Source organism: Bos grunniens, chromosome 22, assembly GCF_055505025.1.
Source record: "Bos grunniens cultivar Pamir isolate PY7600 chromosome 22, Bosgru_T2T1.0, whole genome shotgun sequence".
NCBI classification, from domain to species: Eukaryota; Metazoa; Chordata; class Mammalia; order Artiodactyla; family Bovidae; genus Bos; species Bos grunniens.
In genome coordinates, this window is record NC_141186.1 from 42,724,976 (window position 1) to 42,740,192 (window position 15,217).

At 37.2% G+C, this 15,217-nt stretch overlaps 1 protein-coding gene across 50 annotated transcripts in view; it reads left to right on the forward strand.

Moving 5' to 3' along the window:
- Positions 1-749: 749 nt before the first annotated feature.
- Positions 750-15,217, forward strand: part of CFAP20DC (CFAP20 domain containing) — a 266,072-nt gene continuing 251,604 nt past the window's right edge. For 25 of the 50 annotated variants that reach the window (XM_086367122.1, XM_086367120.1, XM_086367117.1 and 22 more), the window contains exons 1-4: positions 750-1,282; positions 4,186-4,275; positions 6,711-6,804; positions 14,171-14,243. In XM_086367122.1, coding sequence (XP_086223248.1) covers positions 1,262-1,282; positions 4,186-4,275; positions 6,711-6,804; positions 14,171-14,243 — 278 coding nt within the window. In that variant the 5' untranslated portion in view covers positions 750-1,261. The remainder of the gene's footprint in view (positions 1,283-4,185; positions 4,276-6,710; positions 6,805-14,170; positions 14,244-15,217) is intronic. The other 25 variants (XM_086367133.1, XM_086367132.1, XM_086367157.1 and 22 more) reach the window with 9 other exon arrangements.

The following is a 15,217-nucleotide window of genomic DNA, read 5'->3' on the forward strand; positions in this document are numbered from 1 at the left end:
GACTACTGGGGTACGTTGCTGTTTCCTACTCCAGGGGATCTTCCCAACCCAGGAATCGAACCTATGCCTCTTCCATTTACTGCATTGGCAGACATATTCTTTACCCCTTGGTCTCCTGGGAAACTAAGATCCCACAGGCCTAGAGCAACTAAACCCAAGCACTGCAACTAGGAGCCTTCCGGTCACAACTACTGGAGCGTGAGCAGGGCAAGGACGATCCCCTGTGCTGCTACTAAGACCTGACACAGCCAAATAAATAAACAAGCTATTTAAAAAAGGAGAGAGCGAGAAGATAGTTTTTCTTAAGCTTACACTTTAAGAGTATTTCCAAGTCAGAACCAAATTTAAGCCAGCGCCCGCCTGACGTCTTTATTATCTGGAGCAAAAAATCCTTGGCTTTTTGAAGCGTGCAGTGACCTTGAGTAAATACTCTTACCTCCTTGGACCTTTTGAAGCAATGAAAGGGTCTGGCGACCCTAGAACTGACTGAAGCCACGTTTAGAAACCTGGTTCCGTGAGTCCATGACTCTACTTCAGCAAGCTATCACTAGTCAGTGTTCACAACGACGAGAGACCAAGTCGATGTGATATGTTTTCTAGAAAAGCCAAGCATTTGTGGTAGTTATTAAGCCAGGTTAAGTTTTCACTTATCTTTACAGACACAAGTCACTACCTGACCAGAGTGAGGGTCGTCAGGTTGGACGTTCCACCCTTTCCGCGGGAAAGGTTGCCTGGGCAACGCCTACGTCATTGCGTAGTCTCACGTGTCCCTCGGCGTGACGCTCAGACAGCGCCGTGCGCTGGCGCCTACTAGGAACCAATGGGCGCGGTCGGAAGGTCTGTCCTTCTCGCCCCCTCCCTTTTCCGAGAGGATTCGGGGGCGGGACGGCGGCGGGAACGCGCCCGCCTTTCCCGGGCTAGCGGGCGGGCGGTTGTCCGAGCCTCGGCGTTTGTGCGTCCAGTCACATAGATTACGCACACACTTCATCCCGGGCTGCCGCCGGGAGCTCCCCCAGGCAGCAGTCCCCTCACAGACCCGGGCACCCTGGAGGCTGGGCCGTGATGGTTCGGGTCGCGGGTCTGAGGTGGAGCTGACTAAGGGCTGAGAAGACCCTGGGAGTAGCGACGGAGCACGAAGCCCTTCCTTGGCCGTCGGGCCCCGAGCTTCACGCCCTCCCGCCGACTTCCAGCCGTTTGTGTCAAGCTATTTTTCTGGAAGCCCTGAACTCCGTGCCCCTCAAGCCCTGGGCCCCCTGCAGGAATGTTCAAAAATGAGTACCAGGTAACCCGAAACGCTGTCCATCCTGTCTAGTTTCTCCTCTCGGGTGAGGTAGCTCACGTTCTGTTGACAACTCTCAGCCACCCCACTCCCTACCCCACATCCCCAGATAATACTGTCTTTTTAGGGGTAAGAAGGAATTACTGGGTAAGTTCTCTTGACCCTCGTCCCCCACCAAAAAAAAAAAAAAGAAGCAACTGACGTTTGGGGATATGATTTGATTTTTGTTCACTCAACAGTTCCCTGCTTCTCAAGGTGTAGGGATGCCTGTGTTTGTGACTGAAATGCAGTCTTAAACCCTCAACCAGACCTCCTGGACCAGAAACTTGAGGACAGGACCCATCAATCTTGAGTTTTACCAATTTTGAGGCACTCTTGTAACTCGGACGCTATTTAGAAGACAGTAAATAAGTGAATGCATGAATGGGTTAAGCCCAGAAAGAGCATAAGCACTTTGGCCATGTGCTATTTTCTGCCACCGCCCCCCGCCCCAAACTGGAGGTTAGTCATTTCTCAAACATGCGGTACATTAAGATTATTTGGAGTACGTGTAAAAATACCAGCTTCCTGATCCTCACCCTCAAATAGAGTGAATGAGAATCTCTGTCAATGGAATAGTTAATTTACCTTCATAGAACCTTTCCGCAGTTGATTTAGATGCAGGTGGTCCAGATAACACACTGAGGGAAACTGCTGCTGCGGTCACCGTGCCTACCCTGAATAGTTTCCAAAGCTCTCCAGCTTTCCTCAACTCACTGGGCATCTCCCTGCTCTTCCTTGACTCCAGTCTCCTGCCCTCCTACATTCTCCATGTGTCTGCCATCTTAGTACTGCTGTTACGAACAAATTTGTCCCTGTGCTGGAACAGTCCTCTACTGGTCACCTCTTTGTTGCTTTTATGTTTTGGCTGCGCTGGGTGAACACAGAGCTCATTAGTACCAATAATGATTATTCAAAAAAAGGGCAAATTGAATAGTACTGGGTCAATTAAAAAAGCTTGAACTTGGAGAGGGAGTGATTCTTACTTTAAGAATTCCTATAAGATTTTTTTATATATTTAATACAATTTGGAGATCTATATGTACAAAAAAGAATTATTTCTATAGACATGCTAAATGTTCTCTACTGTGATCCTGAGAACATGGAGGGACATGCTCACATAAAATCACGAAGCACATTACTGAATGTCCATAAGCTTTAATTATAAAAGAGAGGCATTATAGATGAATGTCTCTAAGGAAGAGTTTACTGAAAGCAACTGAAAACCTGAGAATAAATATGATTTATTTTATGGCCTGTTAATTTATAAGCAGCGCATAAGCAAATGTCTGATTTTCGTAGTGTCCAGGCTCTCTAGTGCGCGGGCTCAGTAGTTGCCGCGGGACAGCTTAGTTTCCCAACCTGAGGTGGAACTGGTGCCCCCTGCGTTGGAAGCGGAGACTCCTGGACCGTCAAGGAAGTCCCCACGCTTCTTTGTTTGCTTTTCACCATATACTACCTGCCTTCTTAGGAGTCTCCTCAGAGTATTCCGCAGTTCTCTTCTATTACATTTGATGTCATTAAATGTGTTAGAACAATTTTAGAGAGTTTCTTTCACTTAATATAGGTAAAATATATATTATTATATAAAAACATGTGTCTACTGTGGGAAACAGGCGATAGCAGAAAGGAATGGGCATGGGGGAGGTATATTTTTCTGTCTCTTCAGGTGTATGGATTTTTCTCTTAAAAAAAACTTCCTCACATTTAAAATTCATAGTGAAATACACCCTGACATCAGAAGCTATAGTAATTCTTTTTCTCGGTTTGCACATAACACTCCCTCAGGAAGACATAAAATGTCTCAGCTTCAAGTGATTATATGTTAAAACACAGAAGCAAAAATATCTTTGTATTATTGAGGAAAATTAAAAGCTGGACTCTATGAAAATCAGACAGTTGCTTATGCGCTGCTTATAAATTAACAGGCCATAAAATAAATCATATTTACTCTCAGGTTTTCAGTTTCTTTCAGTAAACTCTTCCTTAGAGACATTCATCTATAATGCCTCTCTTTTATAATTAAAGCTTATGGACATTCAGTAATGTGCTTCGTGATTTTATGTGAGCATGTCCCTCCATGTTCTCAGGATCACAGTAGAGAACATTTAGCATGTCTATAGAAATAATTCTCTTTTTTTGTACATATTTTGTAGATCACCAAGTTGTGTTAAATATATAAAAAAAATCTTATAGGAATTCTTAAAATAAGAATCACTCCCTCTCCAAGTTCAAGCTTTTTTTAATTGACCCAGTACTGTTCAATTTGCCCTTTTTTTGAATAATCATTATTGGTACTAATGAGCTCTATGCAAGGTACTGAATGTGATGGTTTATGTTTACTGTCCTGTGTAATCTGACAACCCATTTTACAGAAGGAGAATCAAGAGGTTAAGTATCTCCAAGGTCAGTTAATAAATGGAAGAACTGGTATTGGAACTCAGGTTAGTGTGACTAGAAAGCTTGTAGCCAGAGATAATTATCCAGTTTGATTAGCCTTGCCTGAGAGTTGAGTTTTGACTCTTTAGTGTGTGTTGAATAAAATATTTTGTGAGCATGAACTATATACATGAAGTAAATGAATCTTATACTGAGAGATTGTAAAGTTTGTATAGCTTGAAATTTATTTAATGTTTGCTTTCAAAAAAAAATTTAAACTATTAACTTGAGATGACTTGAATTAGAACAGTTGTTGCTTAGATACACCCAAGATACAAAGGAATAATAACAAGGATAATGTTTCCTCTCAGATCTACTTTACTGACAAATTGCCAGAACAGTGGTTATAGACTATGTGGTAGATAATATTTCCTCCTTCTTAGCATTGTCTTTCACTGTAATTTAAAAAAAATTTTTTTTCACCCTAGGGAGGTGCATTTGTTGAAATCTTTAGTGCCCAGGGTAAAAATCCTGGAGCAAAATGGAAGATCCTCGGCAGTCCATCTGTGATTTGGAAAGTAAGTGTTAGAAATTAAAGCCAGCTAAATCCAGGAAAGAAATGAGACTAAAGGTTATAACAAAAAGGACTTGGTAAGGTCTCAGAACTGGTTTACCTGTTCATTCACTTCAAAACCCTTTCATGATACTGGCTACAGCCCTTTGAGATACCCCTCCTCATTGAAGACTTTGGCACACAGCTCATAACCCTTCTCTACATGTCAAGTCCTTCTATTGTTTTAGGCGACTTCAGTATCTGTGAGGAAAATCTTCAAACCCTGGGCTTCTCATTTTCTTGATTTCTTCCTCTCTAATGACCTCTCCACTCTACTTCAGCACTGTTTCCCTCTGTCACACTTTGTACTTTATCACTGAAACTGCATGGCCTCTGAAATTCCTGAGACCTTGAGTCTAGTCTTCGATTCTTAATGTTGCTTGCCTAGTTACTCCCACTCTATTTGTTCTTCAACCTAATTGTGACTATTAGGCCATTGACCATTCTACTTTTTTCTCAGTGTTTAGATTGATTTACTTACTTACCTACTTAATCACTCACTTAGTCTGTCTTCACTTTCTTTTTCTCTCCAGCCCAGAATCCATGGTCCAAAATTTCAGTCACTTCCCAGTCAAGACCTTGAATGCCCTGCTCCTTTTCCTTTCATCATGCCTGCCTAGCAAATGCCAACTGTTCCTGAATTCCTAATCATATCTCTCCTGTGTCTGTATGTGGGCTTCACAATACCTTTGGAGAAAATATCTATAGTCTTTCAGGTTGATAATGCTGTGAATTAAGTATGAACAGTCCAAGAACCTAATCTTGTTCTCCTGGTCTCTAAAATGATTCTTTAGTATCTTTCAGGTTTCCAGCCATAAACTCCTTACCCCCACCCCCAACCCACCCCCAAGACAGGCCCTCCTCACTCATTTACCAGAAGACTTCACCCCCCATTTCACAGGGAAAACCAATAACATCAGGTAGGAACTACCTCAGCCTCTTGGCCACCAGACCTAAAAATCCATATCCTTCCCTGTCTTTTTCTCTTTCTCCTCTCTCTTGTACAGTTAAGAGAAAAATGTCTTTCTAGAGACTTTGTTCTATGGATAGTTTTTTAAACTACTATTAATTGAGTGCTTACTGTTTGCCAACCATAGGATTGAGCACATTACATGTTATATAGTCTGTACAATAACCTTGTATTTCATAAAGTACACTTATGCTTATCTTATAGGCATGATAAGGTTAAGTAACTTGCTCAAAATTTTATAGCTTTTACTATGAATGAAAGTAAATTGGTGCTGTGAGGGTATAGAGCAGAGAGGTCAGGAAAGGGTCCCCTGAGGAAATAATAGCTAGCTAGGCACCAGATAGAGCTGGTAGAGAGAGAAACATTTCAGGCAATGAGAAAAGCAGGTATAAAGTCCTTGCTTTGGAGAGAACTTAGAATTTTTTAGAAACTGCTGGAAGGCTAGGGGCTAGGATGCAGAGTGGAGGAGAGTGTGAGGCAAGAGATGAAGTTAGAAAAACTGGGCAGGGGCTGGACTACACAAGGGTTTATGGTCATGTTCAAGATTTTGATAAGCTGCTAAAAGGTTTTAATGTATGCCCAACATGTGTGCAGATGAAATAAATAATACAGTCTATGTTCATTGCAAATACATGAGAAATGTTATTGTAATAAATATAATACAGATTTATTTAAATGTTACTTAATCCTTAGCAACCATTGGTTACAATGTATTTTTAAAACATGTACCAAAAGGAAGAGGATCTATGAAAGGTTTCTCTGTGAAAAAGGGGTCTTTGTATTTAAAGACTGGAAATTTGCTCCAAGATTAAAAAATAATAATAATAACCATTTCCATTAATACTTTGATAGAAATTGGATTCTCATGTATAATAAGTTTTTCATTTCCAGGTGTGTTTATGTTTGTTTTTTAGATAACCTTCCTTAGTTGTAACACTTTAATTTGTACTGATTTTAAGTAAATGATGTATGGAACTTCACGTTAGAAGACTGGTAAAATAAGGCATCTATATGAGCCATGGCTTGAAACCAAGGAACTTGCAGACTAGATACAGCATAATTTAGATGGTTTATTGTACTGTTAACAGAGAGCGATGTTCAGCCTGTGCTATTAAACAGAAATACATTGATTATAGAAGGGGAAGGATACCTGGACTCTGGAAACTCTAAATTAGTAACTTGGGAATCCCTGACGTTGGAAAACTTATTATTTGGTGGAAGAGTGCCTTGATATAGAAGAGAATTTGCCAAGTAGCTAATTGTGGCTTCTGTATTCCAATTCCCAGCTAGTCTTAGCAGCATCATTAAGACCTGGGCCTATTTTTAAGTCATTTGAGTGTGGGGCTTTTTGTATGGGCTTGCTACTTCAATTTTATAATAAAAGTCAAATAAAACACACAATTACCACTGTGTTCAATTTTGTTCTGTAGGAATTTGATAAAGAAGTTAAAAGTTTTGTGTTTGTACTGGAAGGCAGCAGCCAAACAAATAAAATACAGTTACCAAAGGAGAATAAGCAAATCCGTAAGTAAGATTTTTAACATTGAAGCTTAACATTTGATGCTTAAAGTGAAACTTCTAAGTCTCATAAACAGACGTGTAAGTTTGGCTTTTACTGGAATCTGTTGATATATAGTAATAAGATTTTTTTTTAATTTAAAGAGTAACTTTATACCAGGCTTTTGAAAAGAGATTCTGCTTCATTGTTTATTAGAAATTTACTTCTATTTTAAAGAAGATTTAGAAGATTATTTAACCTTCTAAATTACAAAATATGTATAAGATTATTTCATTAGAATAGTAATGATGTTTATTAAGCACTTACTGTGTGCCAATGTGGAGAAGGCAATGGCACCCCACTCCAGTACTCTTGCCTGGAAAATCCCATGGACAGAGGAGCCTGGTAGGCTGCAGTCCATGGGATTGCAAAGAGTTGGACACGACTGAGCGATTTCACTTTCACTTTTCACTTTCATGCATTGGAGAAGGAAATGGCAACCCACTCCAGTGTTCTTGCCTGGAGAATCCCAGGGACGGGGGAGCCTGGTGGGCTGCCGTCTATGGGGTCGCACAGAGTCGGACACGACTGAAGCTTCTTAGCAGCAGCAGCAGCAGTGTGCCAATGACTTTCTGAGCATTTCATTTTTTTAAATTCTTTTAATCCTGACAATAAGTCTTTTATGGATAAACACACTAAGGTTGATTCCTCATCAAGAGCTCAGATTGTTAAGGCTATACTTTGAAATAAACTCATGAGTTCTTATAGTGAATTAATTTTTGAGGGAAAATATATGTGAAGTACTATATAAGGCTTACTTAGTAATATATCAACTTATATACCTTTAGAAATATTCATATCTAATAAGTAAAGATATGAATATGTGATTTAACAAAAAACCCCAGAATAGATTTCAATTCTTATCTGTTCTGGGAATTAGGAATAGTGGTTTAAAGCAGAAGGAACCCTGAGCGATCACCTAAATTTATGATCAGAACCCCAATTGTTGGCCAAACTAGGGTTAAAATTCAGTGCTCTGCCACAAAATTAGGCTCTGCATACCCTGATGTGATTTAAGAAATATAAATTATCAAAATGATTAACCATATTTTCATTAACTTTGTCCTAAATTTATCTATTATGTTTTAACCAATGTAGGTAATCAGTTATTTTTTACATTCATTATTTACTTCTTCTTTTATTAAGAACATTTATTGAATACCTGTTGTGTACCATGAACTATGAAAAGACCCAGTCTTGGTATCTGATTTTCTCCTTTTAATCTTGTTTTCTAAACCTTTATAGACTCTGTTTTATCTACTATTTCAAGCTACTACATGCATATTTTAGATTTCTAAGACATAAATCAAGTCATAGAAATTATAGTTGGAAGATGATTTATTTTAAAATGGTATCTTTCTGAATAAAATAAAAAACAACTTCAAAGAGGAGGGATAGTCATTGTTAAAATAATTGTTATTAGTTTATTACCATTTTAAAACCATGATTTCCTCATAGTTTGCATTTTTTAATAGCAGAGATTTTTTTTTAATTTCTCCATAAATCTGTACTGATAAATAAGGTGAACTGAGATAAGCCATGGAAACATGTCTGAAAATATAGGTTATTTATTAACAGGAAACACGGACCATCTTTTAAGACTATTGACTGTAAAGTGAACACATCTGATATTCAGGAACATGACTTTGCTCTAAACCAATTTTAGTTCTTTTTAATTTATTATTGTTGGCCTCTACATCCATGTGATACCTTTAGCATCTATGCCCGTGATGATGTTATTGACAAAATCAAATCACTTCTAGTAACCTTTCTCAGTTGGCCCTGAGAAAGATTTCTCCTCTAACAAAGGCTCAGTGATTAAAGACAAGCTCCCCTTGCCTACTTTTATCTATGTTTTTTTTAAGACATAAAGCAAATTTAATGTGTTATAATTGCTTTTTAAAAATGGAAAGATGATAGTTTTAATTCAAAGAAAGAAAAATCTTCTAATGTATTTCTTGTACAATGTCCTGCAATTAAAAATTAATCTTTTCTGTAGCATGTACATCCCTGTAACAAATGAAGCAGTTTTATATAGTCTGCCCTGTACTAATGCCTTTAAGATTAATTATTTGGAATTTTTGATAATAGCAACTTATAATTATTTCACTTCTGTAAAATGACCTATGTGAAGTTGTTATGGTTAAATTTAAATTTAATGGTATGCTTTGAATAAAGAATTGACTTTAAGTTAAGGATTCTAAATTAAGTTCAATTACCATTTTGTATTCCTATTTTAAGAGTAAAAACCCCCTTTATTTTTGCCAACTTGACATTAGACACTTCATATGTATTTCCTACTGTGTTAAGTACCTATGAAGGAATTTTAATAATGAAATTCAGTATTTTTAAATTTTAATTTTAAATAGTAATATTCTGAATTATATTTGAGCACCTCTGAATATGTCAAAGTTTTTTTTTTTAACTCTATATATTATCAAATAAAGGAAGGTGCGATTATCAGATTGTGTATTTCTCCACTTTGTACCCCTAACTTAGTGTATCATATATAGTTGGAATTCAGTAATTTTGTTAAACTTCTCATACTAAGAATCTGTAACGATTTACTTTATAATTTCTAATAGTAAACAGTTGGCCTTGATACTGAAACTTGTAGTTCATTAGCCAGTTAAATAAGCCCATGTTGCTATTGAGGCTGGAATGTGTTATACAGAGATGCCCATATGAAAAGAAACTCTATTACATGTAAATATCTATCATTTGGATGGTCTCCCTGGGGACTTTCTATTTGAGGCTCATGTTTGAAACCATACTTTTCTCTGCCTGCGATATCTTAATCAAATGGTGTGTGTCTCGGGATCGGCATCCCTAAAGCTGTGTGTTGATCTAAGTTTCAGCTGCTCTGGTGGATGAGGTCATCTTTATGAAGTTCCCCTCAGCCTACCCCTGCCCTAACTTTTTGTAATTCTTTGAAATAAACTTCTTATGATTTCCTCTTTCTAAAACCCTTCAGTGGCTTTGACTTTACCACTCTATTGACAGTGCTCTTGTCAAGGCTTCTACTGCTCTTTCTGTTCTTGAATCCAGTGGCCAGTTCTCAGCTCTCATCTTGTTCAACTTAGCAGCAGCATTGACAAAAATTGACATCCTCTACTTGATATATATAGTACTTTCTCCACTCATCTTTCAGGATGCCCATACTCCTGGATTTTTTTTGTTTTTCTTTTTCCTACTTCACTGGTCTTTCTTCTGTCTCCTTTCATGGTTCTTCCTCTTCTCTCCAACCCAACTTAATGTGGCAATGCCTCTGGACTTAGTCTTGGACCTTCTTGAGACTAAACTACATTTACTTCTTTAGTTTCAGACTCTAGTCTGATGGCTTTAAATTTCATCTCTGCTGTATACCAGCTTGCATTCTTATCACTGACTTGTGTCCCAAACTCCAGATTTGTATATTCAATTGCTTAGTTGACCTTTCTACATGGATAGCTTTACCTTGGAAATTTTTCTTCCTCCTCCTGCAGATTGCCCCATCTCAGGTGTTAGCAAGTTGTCTTTCAGTTGCTCAGACCAAAAACTCTTAAATCATCTTAATTTTTTCCTTCTTTTCATTTAACCATCAAGAAAATCTTGTTGGCTCTATCTTTAAATTAGTTTTAGAGTCTGACTGCCTCTTGCTACTTTCCCTGCTGCCACCCTCCATTATCTTGGAGTATTGCAGTAGCCTTCTAATTAGTCTCTGTTTCTGACTTGCCTCCCCACAGTCCATTGTCAATTTAGCTGCCAGACTGATACTTTTAGATCAAGCACTCTTCTGCTGAAAATGCCCCATCTCTCTCTGGGTAAAACCCAAACATCTATAGGGCACTGTAGTATCTGATGTTCTCTTAACTCTGATCTTATCTCCGGTTCCTTTGCCTTGTTCACTCTCTTCCATCATATAGGTCTCCTTGCTGTTTTCAGCCACAGTCTAGTACCTTAGCACTTGTGCACAAGCCATACCCTCTGCCTAGGGCTTTCTTTTTCCAAGTAGCCTCATGGCTCACTCTCTCCCCTTCTTCAGGCCTTTGCCAAATAAAATGTCATCTTCTCAGTGAGGACCCGTGCTTACCCATACTTAAATTACAACCTGTGCTTTGTATCCCTTCTGCATTCTTAATCTCCTTTACCCTGGTGTCCATTTTCCTACAGTAATTATCACCTTGAACTTGCTGTTTAGTATGTTCTTTTATTGGTTTTTTCACCATCACCAGAAACTAAGACCTACCAACACAGAAACTTAGTCCACTTTGTTCACCTAGAACAGTGCCTGGCACATAGTAAACGTTCAGTAGATCTTGTGTTGAATAAATGAATGAATGGATGAGTGGCTTCTTATTGATTTTAGGATGACCTGTATCTTTCACGGGGCTTTCAGCCCCACGTCCCTGACTTATTTGCCAGATATATCCCCTGCTCCTTTTCCCCTTCTGTCTCCTGTCAGTCCTTTAAGTTCATCTAATCTACTATAGCCTCTTCTATATGGAGTATTCCCTCTCTATATGATATTTTTTCCTCTCTTCCACCCCTATCTTCCTTGCCCAGTCAATCTCTGCTGTTCTTCCTAATTGAGCTCCACTGTTACTTCTACAAGAAAACCTTCACTCATCATCCTCTTCCTCCCAATGACTCAGGATTATATAGGCTTTCATAGCAATGTGACCTTCTCCTTCATGAAACCTAGTATGTAAGTTCCAAGAGAGCAGAGAGCATGTCTGTCCTGTTCACTTTGAAAGCTTTAACACTGAGTCTTTTTCATAGTAGATGCTCAATAAATCTTTATTGAATGATAGATCTCATTTGATTTACACAAGTAATTCTGTGAGGGGTAAACCTAAATTATCAACCCAGTTTTACATATGAAAAGTAAAAGAGCCCAAACAGGTTTTCTGATGTGCGCAAGAGGTGTGGAATAACCTATTATGAAGCTATAATTGTTTCCTGTTTTCTGTGCTACAGCAGCTAAGGTGCATTTTAGTGTCCTGTCTGTGTCAGGAGTCCAGTAGAATCGGGAAGTACCTTCAGGTTACTGTTACCAAGTTACTTATAAAAGATAACTGTACTGTGTCAGTTTAAATTTACTCGGCCACTGGAAGAAAAAATGTACTGTGGTTTGGTCCCAACACTTTGGACAGTGTAACACTTGCAAAGTGTATGTTGAGGTATACAACTGTAATTTGCTGTAATGAAACAACTGTAAAACCACTGTTTAAAAATCTATTTACTAAATAAATGTGTCTTAAAATATTCAAAAGAAGAAAGGATCTGACCTCTTAAAAATAGAGGTAGCTCTTGTCTCGGGCAGAGAACATGTTATAAAACTGCAGAAACCTGCATATTTCAGTAAAAAAGTGAATTTTTATGAATTTTATGTACTTGATGGGCATTTTCTGACTAACAATAGTTCCAGCATTGCTTAGAGTGATTTTAAATATAATGTAGACATGAAGAGTCAGTTTAAATTTACTTGGCCAAAGAGTCAGTTTAAATTTACTCGGCCACTGGAAGAAAAAATGTTGCTATAGAGTTTATTTAGCATTTCTGACAGACAGGATCAGTGTCTGTCAAATGTTATTAGAGTGCTTTTTTCTTTATCAGATCATTACCGTATGGTATTGTCGTACTTCTTTTAATCTTAGAAGTGAAGCCTTTTGGAAACTAGGGCTTCTATATGTGAGGGAGTTGAATTACAACACTTTATTTTTTTTGAGGGCAAGCATCTTTCATATCTAAAAATGTTCATACAGAAATGCCCTATGTGTGTAGCTCTTTGTGTTTGAAGAGAACAGTTGCTGATTCAGTGAGATCTGTGACATAAATTAGGACCTTTTGTAAAGAGAGATTTCATTTATCCCAGTGCTCTCTCAGCTCTCTTTATGGGGCCTTTCTGCAGTGGAAAAAATACTGTAGGGCCAATCAATGGAAAATACAAGAGAGAGATTGATTAATGGTGTTTTATTTAAGTTGGCCTCATCTGGGTATTTCATTTTGGTTTTGTGGTCCAGAGCTCTAGTTGTCTTGTTGGCTGTTCCCATAAATGTGGTAGAACCTGATTCCTAGAGAATTTTCTAAGATCAGAGACTATTACCTCTACTGATGACTCTTTGCAGCTTAGTATTTTAAGTAAAATTTATCCTTGTATGTTTGATTTTTAAAATATTAAGCACATTTGGTCAAATAAGTTTATTGATTAGAAACTAGATTTGAAATAAAATATAGGAACTATTTAAGTTCTTCAGGAATGTTGTAAAAATTTAACATAAGAATTCTAAACCAGAGCATTTTTATATGTAGACTATCCAAATAAAAATTGTTACTTTAAAATACTTAAATTTGTTAAGTCTACTAAGTTGGGATGAATAGAAAACAGCATTCATGTTAGACCAGTTACCTTTCTTGAAGCGTTTTCTCCACGTATTGGCTTGTACTATTAGATTTGTAGGAGAGGTTCACAGTTGTATCAAGACATCTCCACTTCCTAAGCAACATTCCACATTAGGGAAAAACAAATTCCTGGAAGTCATGTTTCAGGAGGAAGTGATACTAAAACATTCATTAAAAGCATCATAATTGAGATATCAAGTGAAAGTTCAAAAGCTAAGAGGAAAAGAATTAAGTGAATAGGTCTGAAGAGGTAATACAAAGTCAGCTGATTTTTGAAGCAGTTGTAGACTTCAATTATCAAAAGTGCCATAGGTCTTTCTCCAGGTATTTTTAATTCAGATGAAGCTGATGATGGTGAATAAAAGCTATAAGTTTTTAATTTGTGAGCATTAAATTAAATATATTTTAAATTAACAAAAGGTATTTAACTGAAAATATGTTCCTCCATCCATCTCATTTTAGACACATTTAAAACCATATGAACTAGGTATGGCTCATCAACTGTTTTTCTGATCTATTATTTTTCGTTAAGTTGTTAAATACAGTTAAAATTGTCAGTGAATAAGAATAATTGCTACATGCTTTTATGACTGCCTTAATGAGAAAACCTATAGTTCAGTTTTATATGTGTCTATTGAATGTGTACACTTTCTTGCAACCTAATAAAAACAGTAAATAAAAAAGTATTATTTTATAAATTTTCATAAAGATTTCACCAAGCCCACAGATGGGACTTTAAAAGACAACATTTGTTGTTAGAGTTGGATTTGATTGCATCATTTTTTTTCTTTTGTAGTGAGATTGTAACTCGGGAGAGTGTTCTTGCAGTTGTGTATATTATTGAAATGATAGAAGCTTCAGCTTATTGATGGCATGTGATTGTTTTGTTTATATGTACATATAAATGATTCGGACATACAAACATATATTTTCCTCCTTTCATTTTAGTTGGACTGATCCAGAGGTTTCTTGTACTTCAGATTTACATACCCCTGGGACAAGACTTCTCTACTGAATTGCTGTAAGATATATAGAACTTCTTTCAGTGTTTTATGTGTATTAGACATTTGATCAATTGACGCAGTGCTAAGAGTCATTAATTACAACTGGCAGTTTTTGCATTAAAGAGCAGTGACTTATCAAGTCAACATGAAGTAATTAAACTAATTTAATAGTATTTCTGGATATACTGTAGTCTGGCATTTCCCTAAGGGGAGAAAACAGATTTCATCTGTTTAAGAAAATATCAAAGGATCCTGAATTTAATAATGAAGAGCCTATGATTTGAAAAGGTAGGAGGTTTCTGTTTTCTCCACACCCTCTCCAATGTTTATTGTTTGTAGACTTTTTGATGATGGCTGCTCTGACTGATGTGAGGTGATATCTCACTATAGTTTTGATTTGCATTTCTCTGATAACTAGTGATATTGAGCATCTTTTCATGTGCTTTTTGGCCATCTGTATGTCTTCTTTGGAAAAAATGTCTGTTTAGATCTTCTGTCCAGTTTTTAATTGAGTTGTTCGTTTTTTTGACATAGAGTTGCATGAACTGTTTGCATATTTTGGAGATTAATCCCTAGTTGGTCACTTTGCAAACATATTCTCTCATTCTCTGGGTTGTCTTTTCATTTTGTTTATGGTTTCCTTTGCTGTGTAGAAGCTTTTAGTTTAATTAGGTCTCATTTGTTTATTTTTGTTTTTATTTTCATAATACTAGGAGGTGGATCCAAAAAGATATTGATGTGATTTTTGTCAGAGTATTCTACTCTATGTTTTCTCCTAAGAGTGTTATAGTGTCAGGCCTTACATTTAGGTGTTTGATCCATTTTGAGTTTATTTTTGTGTCTGGTGTTGGAGAATGTTCTAATTTTATTCTTTAACATGTAGCTGTAAAGTTTTCCCAGCACCACTTATTGAAGAGACTGTCTTTTCTCCATATTCTTGCCTTTTTCATAGATTCATTAAGAATAGATGCATAGGTTTTTCTCTGAGCTT